The 15158-nt window shown below is 33.4% G+C and overlaps 1 protein-coding gene across 1 annotated transcript; it reads left to right on the top strand.

Annotated features, from left to right (window-relative positions):
* The first annotated feature begins 10525 nt into the window (after positions 1–10525).
* LOC131661832 (U-box domain-containing protein 4-like) lies at positions 10526–13905 on the top strand. The gene is made up of 2 exons (XM_058931471.1): positions 10526–11084; positions 12776–13905. Exons 1-2 carry the CDS (start codon positions 10747–10749, stop codon positions 13623–13625), a joined length of 1188 nt encoding a protein of 395 aa, XP_058787454.1. The 5' UTR covers positions 10526–10746; the 3' UTR covers positions 13626–13905.
* Positions 13906–15158: the final 1253 nt, after the last annotated feature.

The following is a 15158-nucleotide window of genomic DNA, read 5'->3' as shown; positions in this document are numbered from 1 at the left end:
TTACACCAGAATTTATCATCAGATCTATCAACTTCAACTTTTAGTAAGAAAGTTCTTTCACAAATACTCTTTTTTCACTTAGATTTTGTCCACTAAAATATTTTTTAATAAGATTTTAATGAATATTGTTATTACGAGTGAATCTTCATTCTTTAGCATTCCTTATTCCTATTACTTCCATTATGGAGTTGATATTTATTGCTATTTTTTCAATGGTGATGGTCGACTTACCAACTCGTGTTTCATAAATAAGACTTGCATATTGATTTTTAGTTACACCAATAAAAAGGAATAATAGAGTATACTATTATATTCACAATCTTTATTATTCTTTTAGTTTGGTTTATGAGAAAGACTAGCGATAAACTTTCTTTCACGTATTTTCTAAAATATTCTTTTTATTGATTAACATTCACATAAGTCTTGTTCAAAGTCCTAAATTTGGTAAGACACAAGTAAATTTTAATCAATAAAAAAGAATATGTTCATAATTAGCTTTTTCTAATTTCCACCCGTTAACTATTCATTTGCTTGAACAAGCCAACAAATGATATATACCATGAACAATGCTAGGAAAGCAAAAATTCCATGTCATGTTTTTTTGTTTTACATTAAGTAATAACAATATTGTAAAAAAATATCAAAAACAAAAATAAATAAATAAATAATTGAATCCATCACATCACTCCAAAAGGAAACAAATTGTCCCCACACATTAACGTCTTAAAATATGAAAACAGTTTAACACATGTATGGATGGTATATATTGGCTAATTTTAGATCTCAAAATAACTAATAATAAATTACTAAAATAAAAAAAAAAAAATCATTATAAAACTGGACCCAAGAACAAGCAAACAAATTAATAAAGCACACGTTGATAATGGAACGGACCAAACAAAAGATTTAATAAAATAATAATCATATTCAAATAAATAAATATATGAGATGTTTATTTCAAAGAACTACTCAGTGGTATGTTTGATTTTACTTTTACTAGAAATTAATTTTAGAGACGTAAAATTAATTTTAAAGTGTTTAATTTTTTAAAATTAAAATTGATTTTATCTCCCGAACTAATTTTATTTAAAGATAAAATTTATAACTTCTGCTTCAAAAATTAATTCTAATTTTAGGTGATTTTTACATTAAAATTTATTGTTCAATTTTATCAAATTTAATTCTACTAAAATTAATTATGTCAACCGACAATCCAAAGATACCCTTAATATCCTTTAAAAAGCCTATATCTAACTTTATATATATATATATATATATATATATATATATATATATATATATATATATATATATATATATATATATATATATATATATATATATATATATATATATATATAAAACTGATTTGTTTCAACTTAAAATTGGAATGAAACCTCGTGTGTGTTAAGGCCGGTTTCAACAAGTGGAAGATTCAGAATATGGAAAATGTGAAGTGGCTAAAGAAGGATATCTTGGCCAGACTTAATGAAATACAAACATGCCTGCAACGTAATGCAAACAAGGGGGTTGAAGAAGCTCGAGCGAAAGCTGCACAACGAGCTCAATGACATTCTTAGAACGAAAGAACTAATGTGGTTTCAAACAACGAGAACGGTTTGGCTTAAGGATGACGACAGGAATACTAAGTATTATCACATGAAATTCGTGAATAGGAGAAGAAGGAATCGAGTGCTTATGCTCAAGAATGATGAAGGAGTTTGGATAGAGGATGTGAAGAGTTTGCAGGACATGGTTACCAAGTTTTACCGGCAACTATTTACTAAGGGAAACCAAACCAAAATTATAGCAAGTGCTGCTATCACTTATTCGCCTATGTAGGAGGAGGATCTAATCATGCTAGCAGCTCCCATCTCTAATAGTGAGGTGCAACGAGCTTTATTTGCGATGCAGCCGTGGAAAGCCCCGGGCCTGATGGTTTTCCAGCCAGTTTTTATCAGAAATTATGGACAACAGTAGGGGATAGTGTTTGTGATTTTGTTAAGAAGAGTTGGAGCAACCCCTCTATTATTTTTGCGGCTAATCAAACTGATACTTGCTTGATTTCGAAAATTACGAATCCACAAAATCTTAGTCGATTCCGGCCAGTCTCCTTGTGCAACACCGTTTATAAGATTGTTAAAAAAGTGATTGTGGATAGACTAAGAACTGTATTGATAAATTAACCTCGCCATTCCAAACTGGATTTGTGCTAGGGAGATCCATTCACGAAAATGTTATTATCGCCTTTTTTTAGCAGTTAATCATCTTTATCACAAGAAAAATGTGTGTCATCATATTTGAACCATCCCCGTGAGTATGGATCTTCTCAAGTAAATGTGACTTTGTCTCCAAATCATCATGTATTCAATGATATTGCACCTTAGAGTGCTTAAACCTAAAATGAAATATCGGGTTCTTACCAAGATGAATTGTCCTTGACTATCACATAATAATGCAAACTTCTCTTAATCAACACTAAACTCTTGTAGGAATGGTTTTATCCACAAATTTTCTTTAGATGTTTTTGTTGTTGCAGTTAATCACCCTTTGTAGTAGATAGAGCAACACAATTTTGTAACTTTGCCAAAACATCACTTTTCCTGCAAAAGTCATCATGTATCCGATAGTATATTTTTTTGAATCAACGTCACCAATCAAATCTTCGTATGTGTAGCCATGTTACAAAAGTTCACCACTCTCAAAGTATAAACACAGTAACACACTCTAGAAATACCTCTAAGAGATATGAGAATCCACCTCACAGCTTATCAATAATCTTTATCAGAATTAAAGATAAACAGACTAAGGACACGAACATCATGAAAAATATATGGTCTTGTGCATACCATAACATACATAAAACTACCAAATTGTGGATGCATGAGAAACATTTTGCATATCTTCTATGTCTTCTTCACTTGTAGGGCATTAATCAGAAGTCAATTTGAAATGACTAACAAGTGGAGTACTAACTGGTTTTGAAAATTTCATGTTAAACCTCTTAACACCCACTACTACAAATAACACATCTAACGTCGGACGCGAAATGCGTTTTATCTCGGCAATAGAAGCGAGGTAACTAAGGTCATCATAAAAAGTAAAGTCTTATCACCTCGGTGTTTAAAATACCGAGGTAAAAAAATTTAGCGCATGGGTTCGAACTATGACTTTTGCACTTTTATTATTTACAAAAACTCGCACTTTTTATCTCGGTTTATCAGGAAAATTGATGGGTTGTTTATTTATTTTAATAGAACTCATTACATTGCTACACAGAACATTAATAAAATAATTTGCTGACAAACTAATTGATTGTCCATGAAGATTATATGTTGGATCTTCAATTCCTTGACATTCAGGGCAAAGTCAAATGATGGGAAAATCTTTTCTCCCAACAAAAAAAAATAGTTAGGTAAATTAATTTCCCCATGATATAGATTTTAGATCGTCAAATCATATAATTTTAGGGTAGATCAAATGTTGAGTTCCAATGTGTTTTCAAATGCTTTTACTTGCATTTGTTTGTGATATAAACAAAAAAAGGATTAGATAAATAAATAATTTTATGTTCAAATAAATATTTAAGAACACAAACCTTAAATCCAAATAATTTTTTGCTCCTGCAATCCATCATAGAGAACTCTTCATGACAAAGACTCTTGTAAATCTTAAAGTGGAGGATAGTTTTAAGCGCTTCATGATGTTGTATTATCAATTTTTGATATTCGGATTGCTTTTATAATGAAAGTTATTTAGGTTTCACGCGGATCACTAATGATAGTGTCTTGAGCGTTGATAGTCATGAAATGGACGACAAGGATTTGATTAGTGACAAATCCCTCAATATTAATGCTAAAATATACCCTCTGTTTTTTGGAACACCGATATATATATATATATATATATATATATATATATATATATATATATATATATATATATATATATATATATTAAAGTTACATTGTTTACAAATTTCAAATACTCTTTAAAATAACAAGTTATTACAATGAATTCCCACTTCAAATTTGATGTTGTGAGAAAAATCTCCAAGCTGCATTAGGCTTAGTGAAACTAACAAGCGCATATCTTTTATTCAGCTCAGTTACAACAAATCTTTGTTCTTTTGAATGAATATCTTCTCTGAAGGGAGCTTCCTTCATTGTCTCCTTGAAGGAAGAATGAATAAATAGTTTACAACAAAAAGAGAAAGGAGCTTCCTTCATTGTCTCCTTGAAGGAAGAATGATTTTTCTGCACTTGCAATATATCAAATAAGAAAAAATACAACAACAACAACAACGAGAACACCACTACCACCAACAACAACAACATCAATACCATTATGTGAGATATATTGCAAGGGTAGAAAAATTGTTTTGTTCTATAAGAAGATTGAATGTTTTTTTTGTCTTGCAATTCATCCCAAAGAATGATGCTTGCGAGTTTGGGGCGGCTACAAATAAGTAAGGTTTAAGGTAAAATATGTTTCTTTTAGATTGAAATCTAAATATTTGATTCCTCGATTATATCGAATTTGATCCCTTGGTTATATCAAGAAACCGAAGGGTTAGTTGTTTTAGTTTACAATTATACACGTCGGATATATTAGAAAATGAGGTAAGTTGTTACTTTTATTATTATAAAAAAAAATAAAACATGGCGCTCTTAGGCTTAACACCTCATTTTTTTCTGGTTGACGTGAAAGCTTCGTCATGAAAAGCCTTATTTGTAGTAGTGACCTTCTCAATGTAATTGTGTTGAGACAACCATAATTTACCTTTCTTCCTCTCACAATAAATTCTCATACCAAGAATTTGTTTTGCAAGATCCAAGTCCTCCATTGCAAAGGAAATAACTCTTTCTTTAAGCTTTGAATTTTTCCAGTGTCATGACCAATAATCAACATAGAATAAAAGAATAATAAGATCACCATCATAGAATTTCTTAATAAACATACAACGATCAATAGTACTTTACTATGAACATTTTTTCCCGTTGTTGAGGAATTTGCTTGAAACCATACAATTTTTTCTTATTCTTTGACTTCAAAGCCCCCAGGTTGCTCCATATATATATATATATATATATATATATATATATATATATATATATATATATATATATATATATATATATATATATATATATATATATATATATATATATATATATATATGTATATATATATATATATATATATATATATATATATATATATATATATATATATATATATATGTATATATATATATCTTCATCAAAATCATCATGAAGAAAAGCATTATTCACGTCAAATTGTTCAACCTCTAGATTCAAATTAGCTACTAATCTAAGCACAACTCAAAAAGAAAGTCACCTTCACCACAAATGAGAAAATTTCTTCAAAGTCAATATCTTTTATTTTATTAAAACCTTTCATAATCTATTTAGCTTTGTATCTTGGTTGGAATTTATTCTCTTCAAAATTAATCTTGTATACCCATTTGTTTTTTTAGTGTTTTTCCACCCTTAGACAATTTAACCAACTCAAATGTTTGTTTCTTATGCAAGGAATTCATGTCTTATTTTATAACCTTCAACCACTTTTTTTTATCAACATTTTAAATGGTCTTTTGACAATACTATGGATCCCCACTATTAGTGATCATTGCATACTCATGTGGATGATACCTTTGAGATACTTGACGTTCTCTAATATATCTTCTCAACTCAGGCTCCATCGGTGTCTCAGGTGCAGTCTCCTTTACAAGATCATCTTGATAAAGTTCTTGGCCCTTAATTATATTCTCATTATCTTCCTATATATCTCTCACATCAACAAAAAATTTACTAGGAGGTTTAGGCATAATATCAATGTAACTTCAAGGTTCAGATTTTAGCTTCTTGTCTTCATCAAAATCTTCAATAATTTGGTCTTCAAGAAATATCACACCAAGGCTTATGATAATTTTCTTGTCAATTAGATCCCATAATTTATAACAAAACTCTTGATGACCATAACCTACAAAGACACGTTGGTTATTGGATATCTCATCTCATAGAATGTGAACAAAATTCCTAGCACCAAACACTCTCAAGTAACCATAAGAAACATTTTCCCTTTTTCATACTTTGTTTGAAACATCACCATCAAGTGGAACATAATGAAAGAGATCGATCAAATACACCATAGTTATCAATGCTTCACTCCAAGAGGCTTTTGATAACTTTGCATGATAAATCATACGCGTAATTCAATCATCAATTGTATTATCATTCTCTCAACAACCTCATTATGTTGAGGCATTTTTGGAATTACATTCTTAAGCTTGATTCCACGCTTTTTAAAATACTCTTCAAATAGACCTCTATATTCACCATCATTATCATCTCTAACACATCTCAAAGTTCCTTCCTTTTTCTTTGTCAACACTTGCATGAAAGTGATGGTGGACAGAGATAATTTTATTGGGCCTAAAAAGGACGAGCCACGACAAAAAAGCCTAAATTAAATGTGGAAATGTTGGACGTGTGCCCTAGGTAAATCAATTCGCTCGACTCGGTAAGGGTTGGGTTACCCCAACTATAATCCCTTATTTGTCCCTTTTATCACACGTGGCCTACAAGGTGTACAAAGAAAAGTTGTCTCCTCCATGACCTGAGGGAGAGTCAATCTTCCTGTACTTCCACATTTTAGATCATGAAGTTGGGGAAGCTATTTTCTAGTTTTCTAGGTCAAGTCCAATGAGTCTTATATCAATATCCCAGTCCCATAATTGGGAGGGGGTCCGAAACTTCAAGAGAGAAATACACAAAGTCTCTCACAATCCCCGCTTGAGCAGATTCTTTCTCACACTTATTGTACTTTATATAGTACAATTGGTGCCTATCGTGGGTCCCTAGTAAAACTATCCTAGGCCACACCTACATTCCCATAAGAGACCACCTCAAGGGTTATCCTCGAGACGATACCAACATGAGGCGTCACGTTAGCCTATAGAAGTTCGGACAATGATCACCAGGACATAGTAGAAATGCAAGCAGCAACTATGGAAGAGCAACGTCGTCACAATCAAACTTTGGAAAACAACAACGTTAACCTTCTCCATCAAAAACAGGAAGTTGACCTCCAAGAGAAAATTGAAGTCCTAGCCCCGGGTCTTTTTCTAACCAAATTTGAGGGGGTATAGTGTTGGAAAATTTCAAACCTTCAAGACCATGTCGCCTCCATTAACACCCAATGGTTGTCATCAACATTAATGACTCCTTGAAGTGGAAATTACTCTCTAGCATTTTTTAGGATGCCATAATGAGGTGGTACATGAACTCATCACTCCTATCAGTTACAAGTTACAAGTTACAAGGACTTGGTGAATAAATTAATCCACTAATATCTGGAAACCAAGCATAGGAAGGTATCAACCACAAGCATTTCAATGTCCGCCAAGGACCATCCGTGTCGTTGAGGGAGAATCTTGCCCATTTTAACAAGGCAACCATCAAAGTCATACACCCAAACTAAGGGATGTTTTTATAGGCATTCTAGAATAGTTTGAGGGTTAGAATATTCAACGAGTTCCTCGCCCAAAAGTCGACAGCTTCCATGATAAAAATCATGGCACGAGTTGAATACTATATCAATGATGGGGAGAGTAATGAAAATAAAAAATCTAAGGACCCCAAGGAAAAACATCTAGAGTTTCTAACACATCTCAACAATAATGCATGATTCATTATACCTCACTTGTAAGATAACGAGCAAATTTTAAATGCAATTGAAAACCCTCTAAGACACGTCATTAAACACTCGTTAAGAACAAATATGGTGTGAAGTCTTCCACACTCATGATATTCCTTCTCCGTCAGCTTCTAGGTATATAAATATGGGGCATGATTCCTGGTAGATGGTGCCAATATCTTAAGGTGAAGAGTAATCACATAGAAAATTGCTACCAGTTGAAGAAAGAGATTGAGAAACTTATTCAAGATGGATCATTTTAAGAAGTATGTATGGGGAATTCCCCAACATTTAGGAGGTGGACCAAACCTCAAGGGTGAGATCCACCAAGAAGCTTCAGATCCATAAAGGGAAAAAATTAAGAGGGAGGGAAGGATAGACCAGTCTATCACACTCTCAATACCATAGCTTATGGGGGTTTTAGGTGGCACATAATCCTACTCCTATCGCATACGATATGCCCAACAACTTATGATTGTGAAAGATTTTTCTACCATATTTAAATCAGGCTTAGAGAATGCTCAAAAACCTAAAATTACCTTTTATGACAAAGATACTGATGGAATTCCTTCTTAAGGCAATGATCACATGGTCATAACGGTACAGTGTGACAATTGGGAGATCAAGTGAGTACTGATTGACTATGAGATTTATATAGATATTCTTTAGTGGGACACGTTCGAAAGGCTTGAATTGGATCCATAAGAGATTCAATCATTCCAAGGCTCATTAGAAGACTTCTTTGGCGTCTACCTTTTCCTTCTCTAGTGTTTCTTTCAGCTTTGCCTCACAACACTTTGACTCATAGCGTTCCTCACTGATAGCCTTTAGTAACTCCTGCTCCCGAGTCAGCGCCGCTTTTGCACTGTTCAACCTGGCCTTTAACTCATCAACATACCTATTTACTTGGTTACTAGTATTGAAGAATACACGCTTCAGCATCAGGCCCTAAAGCAGATAACTTTCCACCGTGTTAGACAAATATTTGATCCTCATTTGACTCACCACTTTAAAGTTGTTGGGAAAATATTTGCCAAAGAGGAGACGAGTACTAGCATAAATTTTAGTACCATAATTCTCATTCCATAATAACGGTGTTGTAATGCCTTTTGTCTTGATTTTGGGGACTTTCGCTTTGATGGGTGGTCCGTTTTGGTCACCGCCCTCAGTCTCGTCCTCTAGAATGACTGTCTCTGCATGCATTATGCCTCCGTCCTTCTAGCCTTAAGCGGAGGTTACACTTCCTCCAAACTCCTTAGACTTATTGGTCTTGATAGGACGAGAGTTAATAATATTGTTCCTCTTAATGCTTCTCTTTTCCGCCCTTGATTGTAATGCTGCCAAGGTGGATTTTTGGACTATCATTCCATTGCTTGGCCCCGACAAATTTCTCCTTAATCAAGTGAGATTTCTTCTCAGCGGCATTCATGGGGCCATTCTTTCTGCAAAAAAAGAAAAAAAGAAAATAAATAGTAAGAATTAAGCGATAAGAAAACCCTAATTGAGAACACCTACAGAAGTTAACTTACGCAAATGTTCATCAATTTTGCTATCTACACCCCAGTCAAACTCCATAATCTCCATAAAACTCATAATATTATACTCGTCCAAAACATTAATCACATCTAACTCCATGATGGTTAGATATTCAAAGTAAAAATTATTTATGTCCTTGGGACCTTCCATCTAATATAAGGGGAAACAATATGCATCATCGTCTCCGGTGATAACAATGGACGTACCATCTTATCCCCTTACCTTCACAAGCGTGTCTTTTCAGTTCTTGTAATGATTAGAGTGGGGTGAGTAAGATTATTCTTAATAAGGCGCCTAGAGCTATCCAATCACTTTTGGATCTTATCTTAACACCATAAAAATAGAATAAGATATTTATGGTGGGGTTAACTTATAGGCACAAACAGATAATCTCAAAGGCCTTTATAAAAGCCTAACCATTTGACGTTATTTGGAAATGGTGGCATTAATAGTCATGAGAATCTCCTATTTGAAATGAGTAAAGACTACGGGCACTCAAGGTCGTGGATAACTTGAAGATACATATAAAAAAAGATGTATAATGAATCATTTGGTGCGACCATAACAACTCGTTCTTTGGAGCAAGGCTCCAGGGTAATCTCCCAATTGTTATTTGTTCTAAAGAGATTTATCTATTTCCAAAAAGAGACAACTCTCTTCCTAAAGGTGTAGCAAGTTTTAAAGTCCTCAACTCCCAAACGTTTGGATGAGTTGGTTGCCATTGACAACTCTGAATTTTCAAAAACAATAGTTTGATCCTAAATATTTTCAAATTTTACAAATGGGCTTCTTAAAATTTTTAAAAATTACAAATTATTCTCTATTTTTTAAATTTTAATATTATATACAAACAAAATAATTTAAAAAATAAAAAAATAAATTAAAACATTTGAATTATCTAAAAAATCTAAACTCTTAAAATTTCTAATTACTTCAACTAAATACACCATAAAAAATTATTAAGAAATATATTCAAGATAAAAATATGATTTTGATAGAATCTTATGATATCATTTAATTTCATGTAGCCAACACCATTTTAGTGAGATAAAATATAGTTATTGCCAATACAACTTAAAATTTAAAAGAAAGGTTATATTAATAAATGATTCAATTCAAATGACTAGTAATAAGTTACATTTAAAAATAAATTGAGTATTCAAATTAAAGTCAAAATGAAATAATTACACAAGCATGTGTTGCAAAGGAAGGTGATTCTAAAAATTTCACCAAACTACTCCCAACAAAAAACTAACAACAACAACAACTGCTCTTTCTCTCTCTATCTCTACATCACTCTCTTTCTCTCTCTAGAATATGACTCTGTGTGTTTGTCCTATAAGTTAAGTTATCAACAATCATAACTGTTGCTTAACGCCTCTCTAATAACCTCCACCCTACCTTTTCCATTTCCGTTTCTCATCTCTTCTCTTCTCTTCTCTTCAAATCACACACACTCTCTCTCCACCTTTCTCTCTCTTCACATCAATGGACACTCCTCATTCTCCTTCCTCCTGTTCCTCTTCCTCCTCCTCCTCCACCTATTCATGGGAACCACATGCTACCGACACAATCAATCTTGAACCGGAAGAACCACAAACACCGTTAGCCGTTCGGCGCGCTCTCCAGCTTCTCAAATCCGGCTTACCAGAATTACGGCTTCAAGCCGCTCGCGACATCCGGAAACTCACGAAAACCTCCCAGCGGTGTCGGCGCCAGCTCTCTGAATCTGTCGGTCCACTCGTTGATATGCTCCGAGTCGACTCAGACGAGTCGCATGAACCCGCGCTTCTCGCTTTGCTTAATCTTGCCGTCAAAGATGAAAAGTAAGCAGCAACTACTTTTTCTAACAGAATTTTCTAAAAGAAATAAATAATTATACCAATCGGAAGCTGAAATAGCATAAAATTAATTTAATTAATTTAACTTTCGTGCATATTTTAGATTTTCTTGTTTGAAGTGCTTTTGATTTTTTTGGGAAATTGTGCGCTTTATTATTAAAAGTAAGCGATGCCTTGAAGCCACGGACTTTGAGATTCGATCCAAACTTAAAATTAAAACTTCAGTTTGGGGTTTGGTTTTGTTTAATTCTTTAATTTCTTTTAATTAAATTTTATTATTATTTTAATCCGTATCTTATGCATAACGTTAGGATTCTCTTTTGGAGAACCAATTCTTTTGTAGATCTTTGTATACCAAAAGCATATACAGGGTATTAATACTTTAAGGTTTATGGATTTTCATTGACTGGTGTATTTGTATAAGAATTATTCTTCAATTCTTGGATTCTGTTCTTTGTTGGGTCCCTTCATTTTCTTTTCTTTCATTATTTTTCCATATCTCTTTGTATTTGATTGGTTGGTGGTAAAATATCTCTTTTATTTTATTTTTTGTTATTGGTTTTTCATATTCTACCATTTTAGATAGATGGTTGTTAGCAATAATGGGTTGGGGTATAGAGGTTGGTTAATAATACCAACTATCTTTGACATGAAATAAGAAAGCTACTTTTTCATGACTTCCTTCATCTTACTTTGGTAATTTACCATAGTTTTGTGATTCATTGAATGAGCCATAATGAAAGAGAAAATGAGCCATCAAATTAGGTTTTTTCTGTTATATTTCCATTTTTTTATTTTTCATGGTGATGACTGATGACTATGTCATCTTATGACTAGTAGAATTGTCAATTAAGTTGATTTTTTTTTAGTGATATTATTGTTTTTGATAACTTCATATGCATTATGTTGTCAGAAAGAATTAGATTCTTTGTTGTCAAAGTTTATCCAATTGGGTAGTGGATTTCCTTTGGTTGTCATGGTGCACTTTCTTTTTTACCTTTGGTTTCTTTTCCTTTTTCGCTTATTATTTCTTCTTTCTTAAGTAAACTCCTTCCTAAGGTTCTACTTGTTCTCTTCTCATCACCACTTTTTTTTTAATTACACTTTTAAACTAGTAAATTAACTACAGTATACTCCATTTTTCATTGAGGTTATGCGTGTCTGAGGGGGTGGAAAGTGACTGGTTCAAAAAATAAGAAAGAGGGTGAAATTGTGAATAGAGACTGTGGTAGGAGGTGTTGATTTTCATATCTCACTCATGGTTGCTGAGAAATCGCTTTCATTTTATGGGAGTGACCAAATTTTGTGAGGTGGAAATGAGTTGCACGCTAGTTTCAAGCTCCTTACATTTTTGTTATGCTTAGCAATTGTGAAGGGATTTTCATTCCAAATTTCCTACCCTCTCATCTACTACCTATATTCAAAACAAGCATGGACTAAAATTCCTTATTTTAGTTTGTGTTTTAATACATAATTATTGTCATTCTATATGCTTTTTGAGAAGAAAGGATACTTTTACGTTTCTATCTCACTCTCTCCCTCACATTCTAGATGTGTGTAGTACCTTACCTTATGCTCTTTATTTCAGATTCCATAGTACTGATTAACTTTTTGCTAAATAATTTTTTGTTATAAATCAGTCATATTCACAACTGGTCTTATGTCTTATCTTGCAGGAATAAAATCAAAATTGTGGAGGCCGGAGCATTAGAACCAATACTTAGTTTTCTCAAGTCACAAAATCCAAATCTTCAGGCGTCTGCAACTGCAGCTTTGCTCACACTATCTGCTTCTTCAACCAACAAACCAATTATTAGTGCTTGTGGTGCTATTCCCCTTCTTGTGGAGATTCTTAGAGACGGGAGCCCACAGGCGAAAGCTGATGCAGTAATGGCTCTCTCAAATTTATCAACATACCCTAATAATCTTAAGATTATTCTCGAAACAAATCCAATCCCTTTCATAGTTGATATCCTCAAAACTTGCAAAAAGTCCTCAAAAACAGCTGAAAAATGCTGTGCTTTGATAGAACCTTTAGTGGACTATGATGAATGCAGAACTGTCTTGACATCTGAGGAAGGTGGGATTCTTGCAGTTGTGGAGGTTCTCGAAAACGGAACTCTCCAAAGCAGGGAGCATGCCGTTGGAACACTATTGACACTGTGCCAAAGCGATCGATGTAAATACAGGGAACCGATTCTTAGAGAAGGTGTCATTCCAGGATTACTTGAGCTCACTGTTCAAGGAACACCGAAGTCTCAGATAAAAGCGCGCACCCTCTTGCAACTTCTAAGAGAATCTCCTTATCCAAGATCTGAAATTCAACCTGACACTCTTGAGAATATAGTATGCAACATCATATCTCAGATTGACGGGGACGATCAATCTGGTAAAGCAAAGAAGATGCTGGCTGAGATGGTTCAAGTCAGCATGGAACAGAGTCTGAGACATTTACAGCAAAGGGCACTCGTGTGCACCCCGAGTGATCTTCCTATAGCTGGCGCTTCTGAAGTTTCTTTTAAGTAATAGTTGAAGCTGGTCAACAGTTTATCTTTTCCCTCATCTTCTCCACCTCTTTTGTTTTCTACTTGGGGCTTGTGAGATATAAATTCCATAGAAAAAAGGAATTCAAGGGAATAATACATTATGAATTATGCCAGTCCAGGCCATTGTGGAAGTATCGAGTCGAGTGACTGGTAGTTGTCAATAAATTAAGTTGTAATACATTAAGAAACATGGTTTTGTAGTTGGTTTGTAAAGAAACTGTTGTATAAAATTGTATTAGTAAAGGCTCTTTGTTCTGTTATTCTTGTTCTTCATTTTGTTATGAGTTAAACTAGAGTGAGTTCTATAGAGTAGGGAAGCGTGGTACACTAGTTATACGATTTTTGTAAATAGAAGCCTTCTCCTTTGGACTTTTAGTTGGTCGTGCTAATTTTTCTTTAGTTAGAAAGGGCTCTGGTAAATCACAAACTCTAGGTAAGATCTAATTTTTCAGAAATTAGAAATACACACATTTCATAAAAGTGTTTGTGGGAGCTAATCATTTCATATTAATGTATTACGGGCTTATTAACATGCCATTAATTATTTTCAGCAATTTCTCATTATACTCTTATATAATGGGGGTGCACCTCTAAAAACTCCAAAATATTTTTGAGTTTATTTGAAGATACATCTTAGATTGCACTAAATTCCATTTTTTTTTTGTCTAAATTTAGTTTGGAGATGCATCTTCAAATAATTTTAAGGTTAATTCGCAGATACATCTCTGAAGTCATCTTTCGTCTTTAGTAAATCAAACAGTCACCACATTTCTTAAGAAAATAGTTTGGAAATGTATCTGCGAACTATTTCTAGAATAAATTTAGAGATACATTTCTGAATTCTTGCCTGCATGTTTCTTTTGCAAAAACAGTGTAATGAGATTGTATTTTTATCAATCCAAAATAATTTTAATTCAATTAACACTGCCATTATTTGTTTCAAAGATTAATAAACATGAATATCAAAGAACATAGTAATGTGTTAATTAATCAAAAAGTCAATCATAGTACAAAAATTATTCTCAAAGTATGGAAAAATATACAAAATACATAATCTACTGAGTATGTCTAATCGTAACACTGGACTCCTCTTTTGCCTACGGTAACCCAAAGCTTTTCATGTCTCAGTAAGAATAGAACGTGCTAGGGCACACTTCATCGCCACCTCTCTCAAACAGCCCATACTCTATGCTCTCAAGTGTAATCTGCATAATTCTCCAACATACCGACAACAAATCAACGACGTGGTCATCCATGGCCTGCTCATTCTCCAGGATCTCCTCATAAGCAGACCTAGGTGGACATCTAAAAGCGTCTGGTGTCATGTAAGAGTATGACATAAAATATAATCAAGTCATGTAACCTTCAACATAATGCCACTCAGACGTGGCTTCTTGACTCCGGTACCAAACGAATCTCAAAATTTGCTAGAATGTCATCTAGTTGTCTGTGTACAATACTTTCAAGAGTAGTCTATAAGGGGGACCTCGGAATGATATGCATGTACTCAAAC

Source organism: Vicia villosa, linkage group LG3, assembly GCF_029867415.1.
Source record: "Vicia villosa cultivar HV-30 ecotype Madison, WI linkage group LG3, Vvil1.0, whole genome shotgun sequence".
NCBI classification, from domain to species: domain Eukaryota; kingdom Viridiplantae; phylum Streptophyta; class Magnoliopsida; order Fabales; family Fabaceae; genus Vicia; species Vicia villosa.
This window is presented reverse-complemented; position numbering and strand designations above follow the sequence as displayed.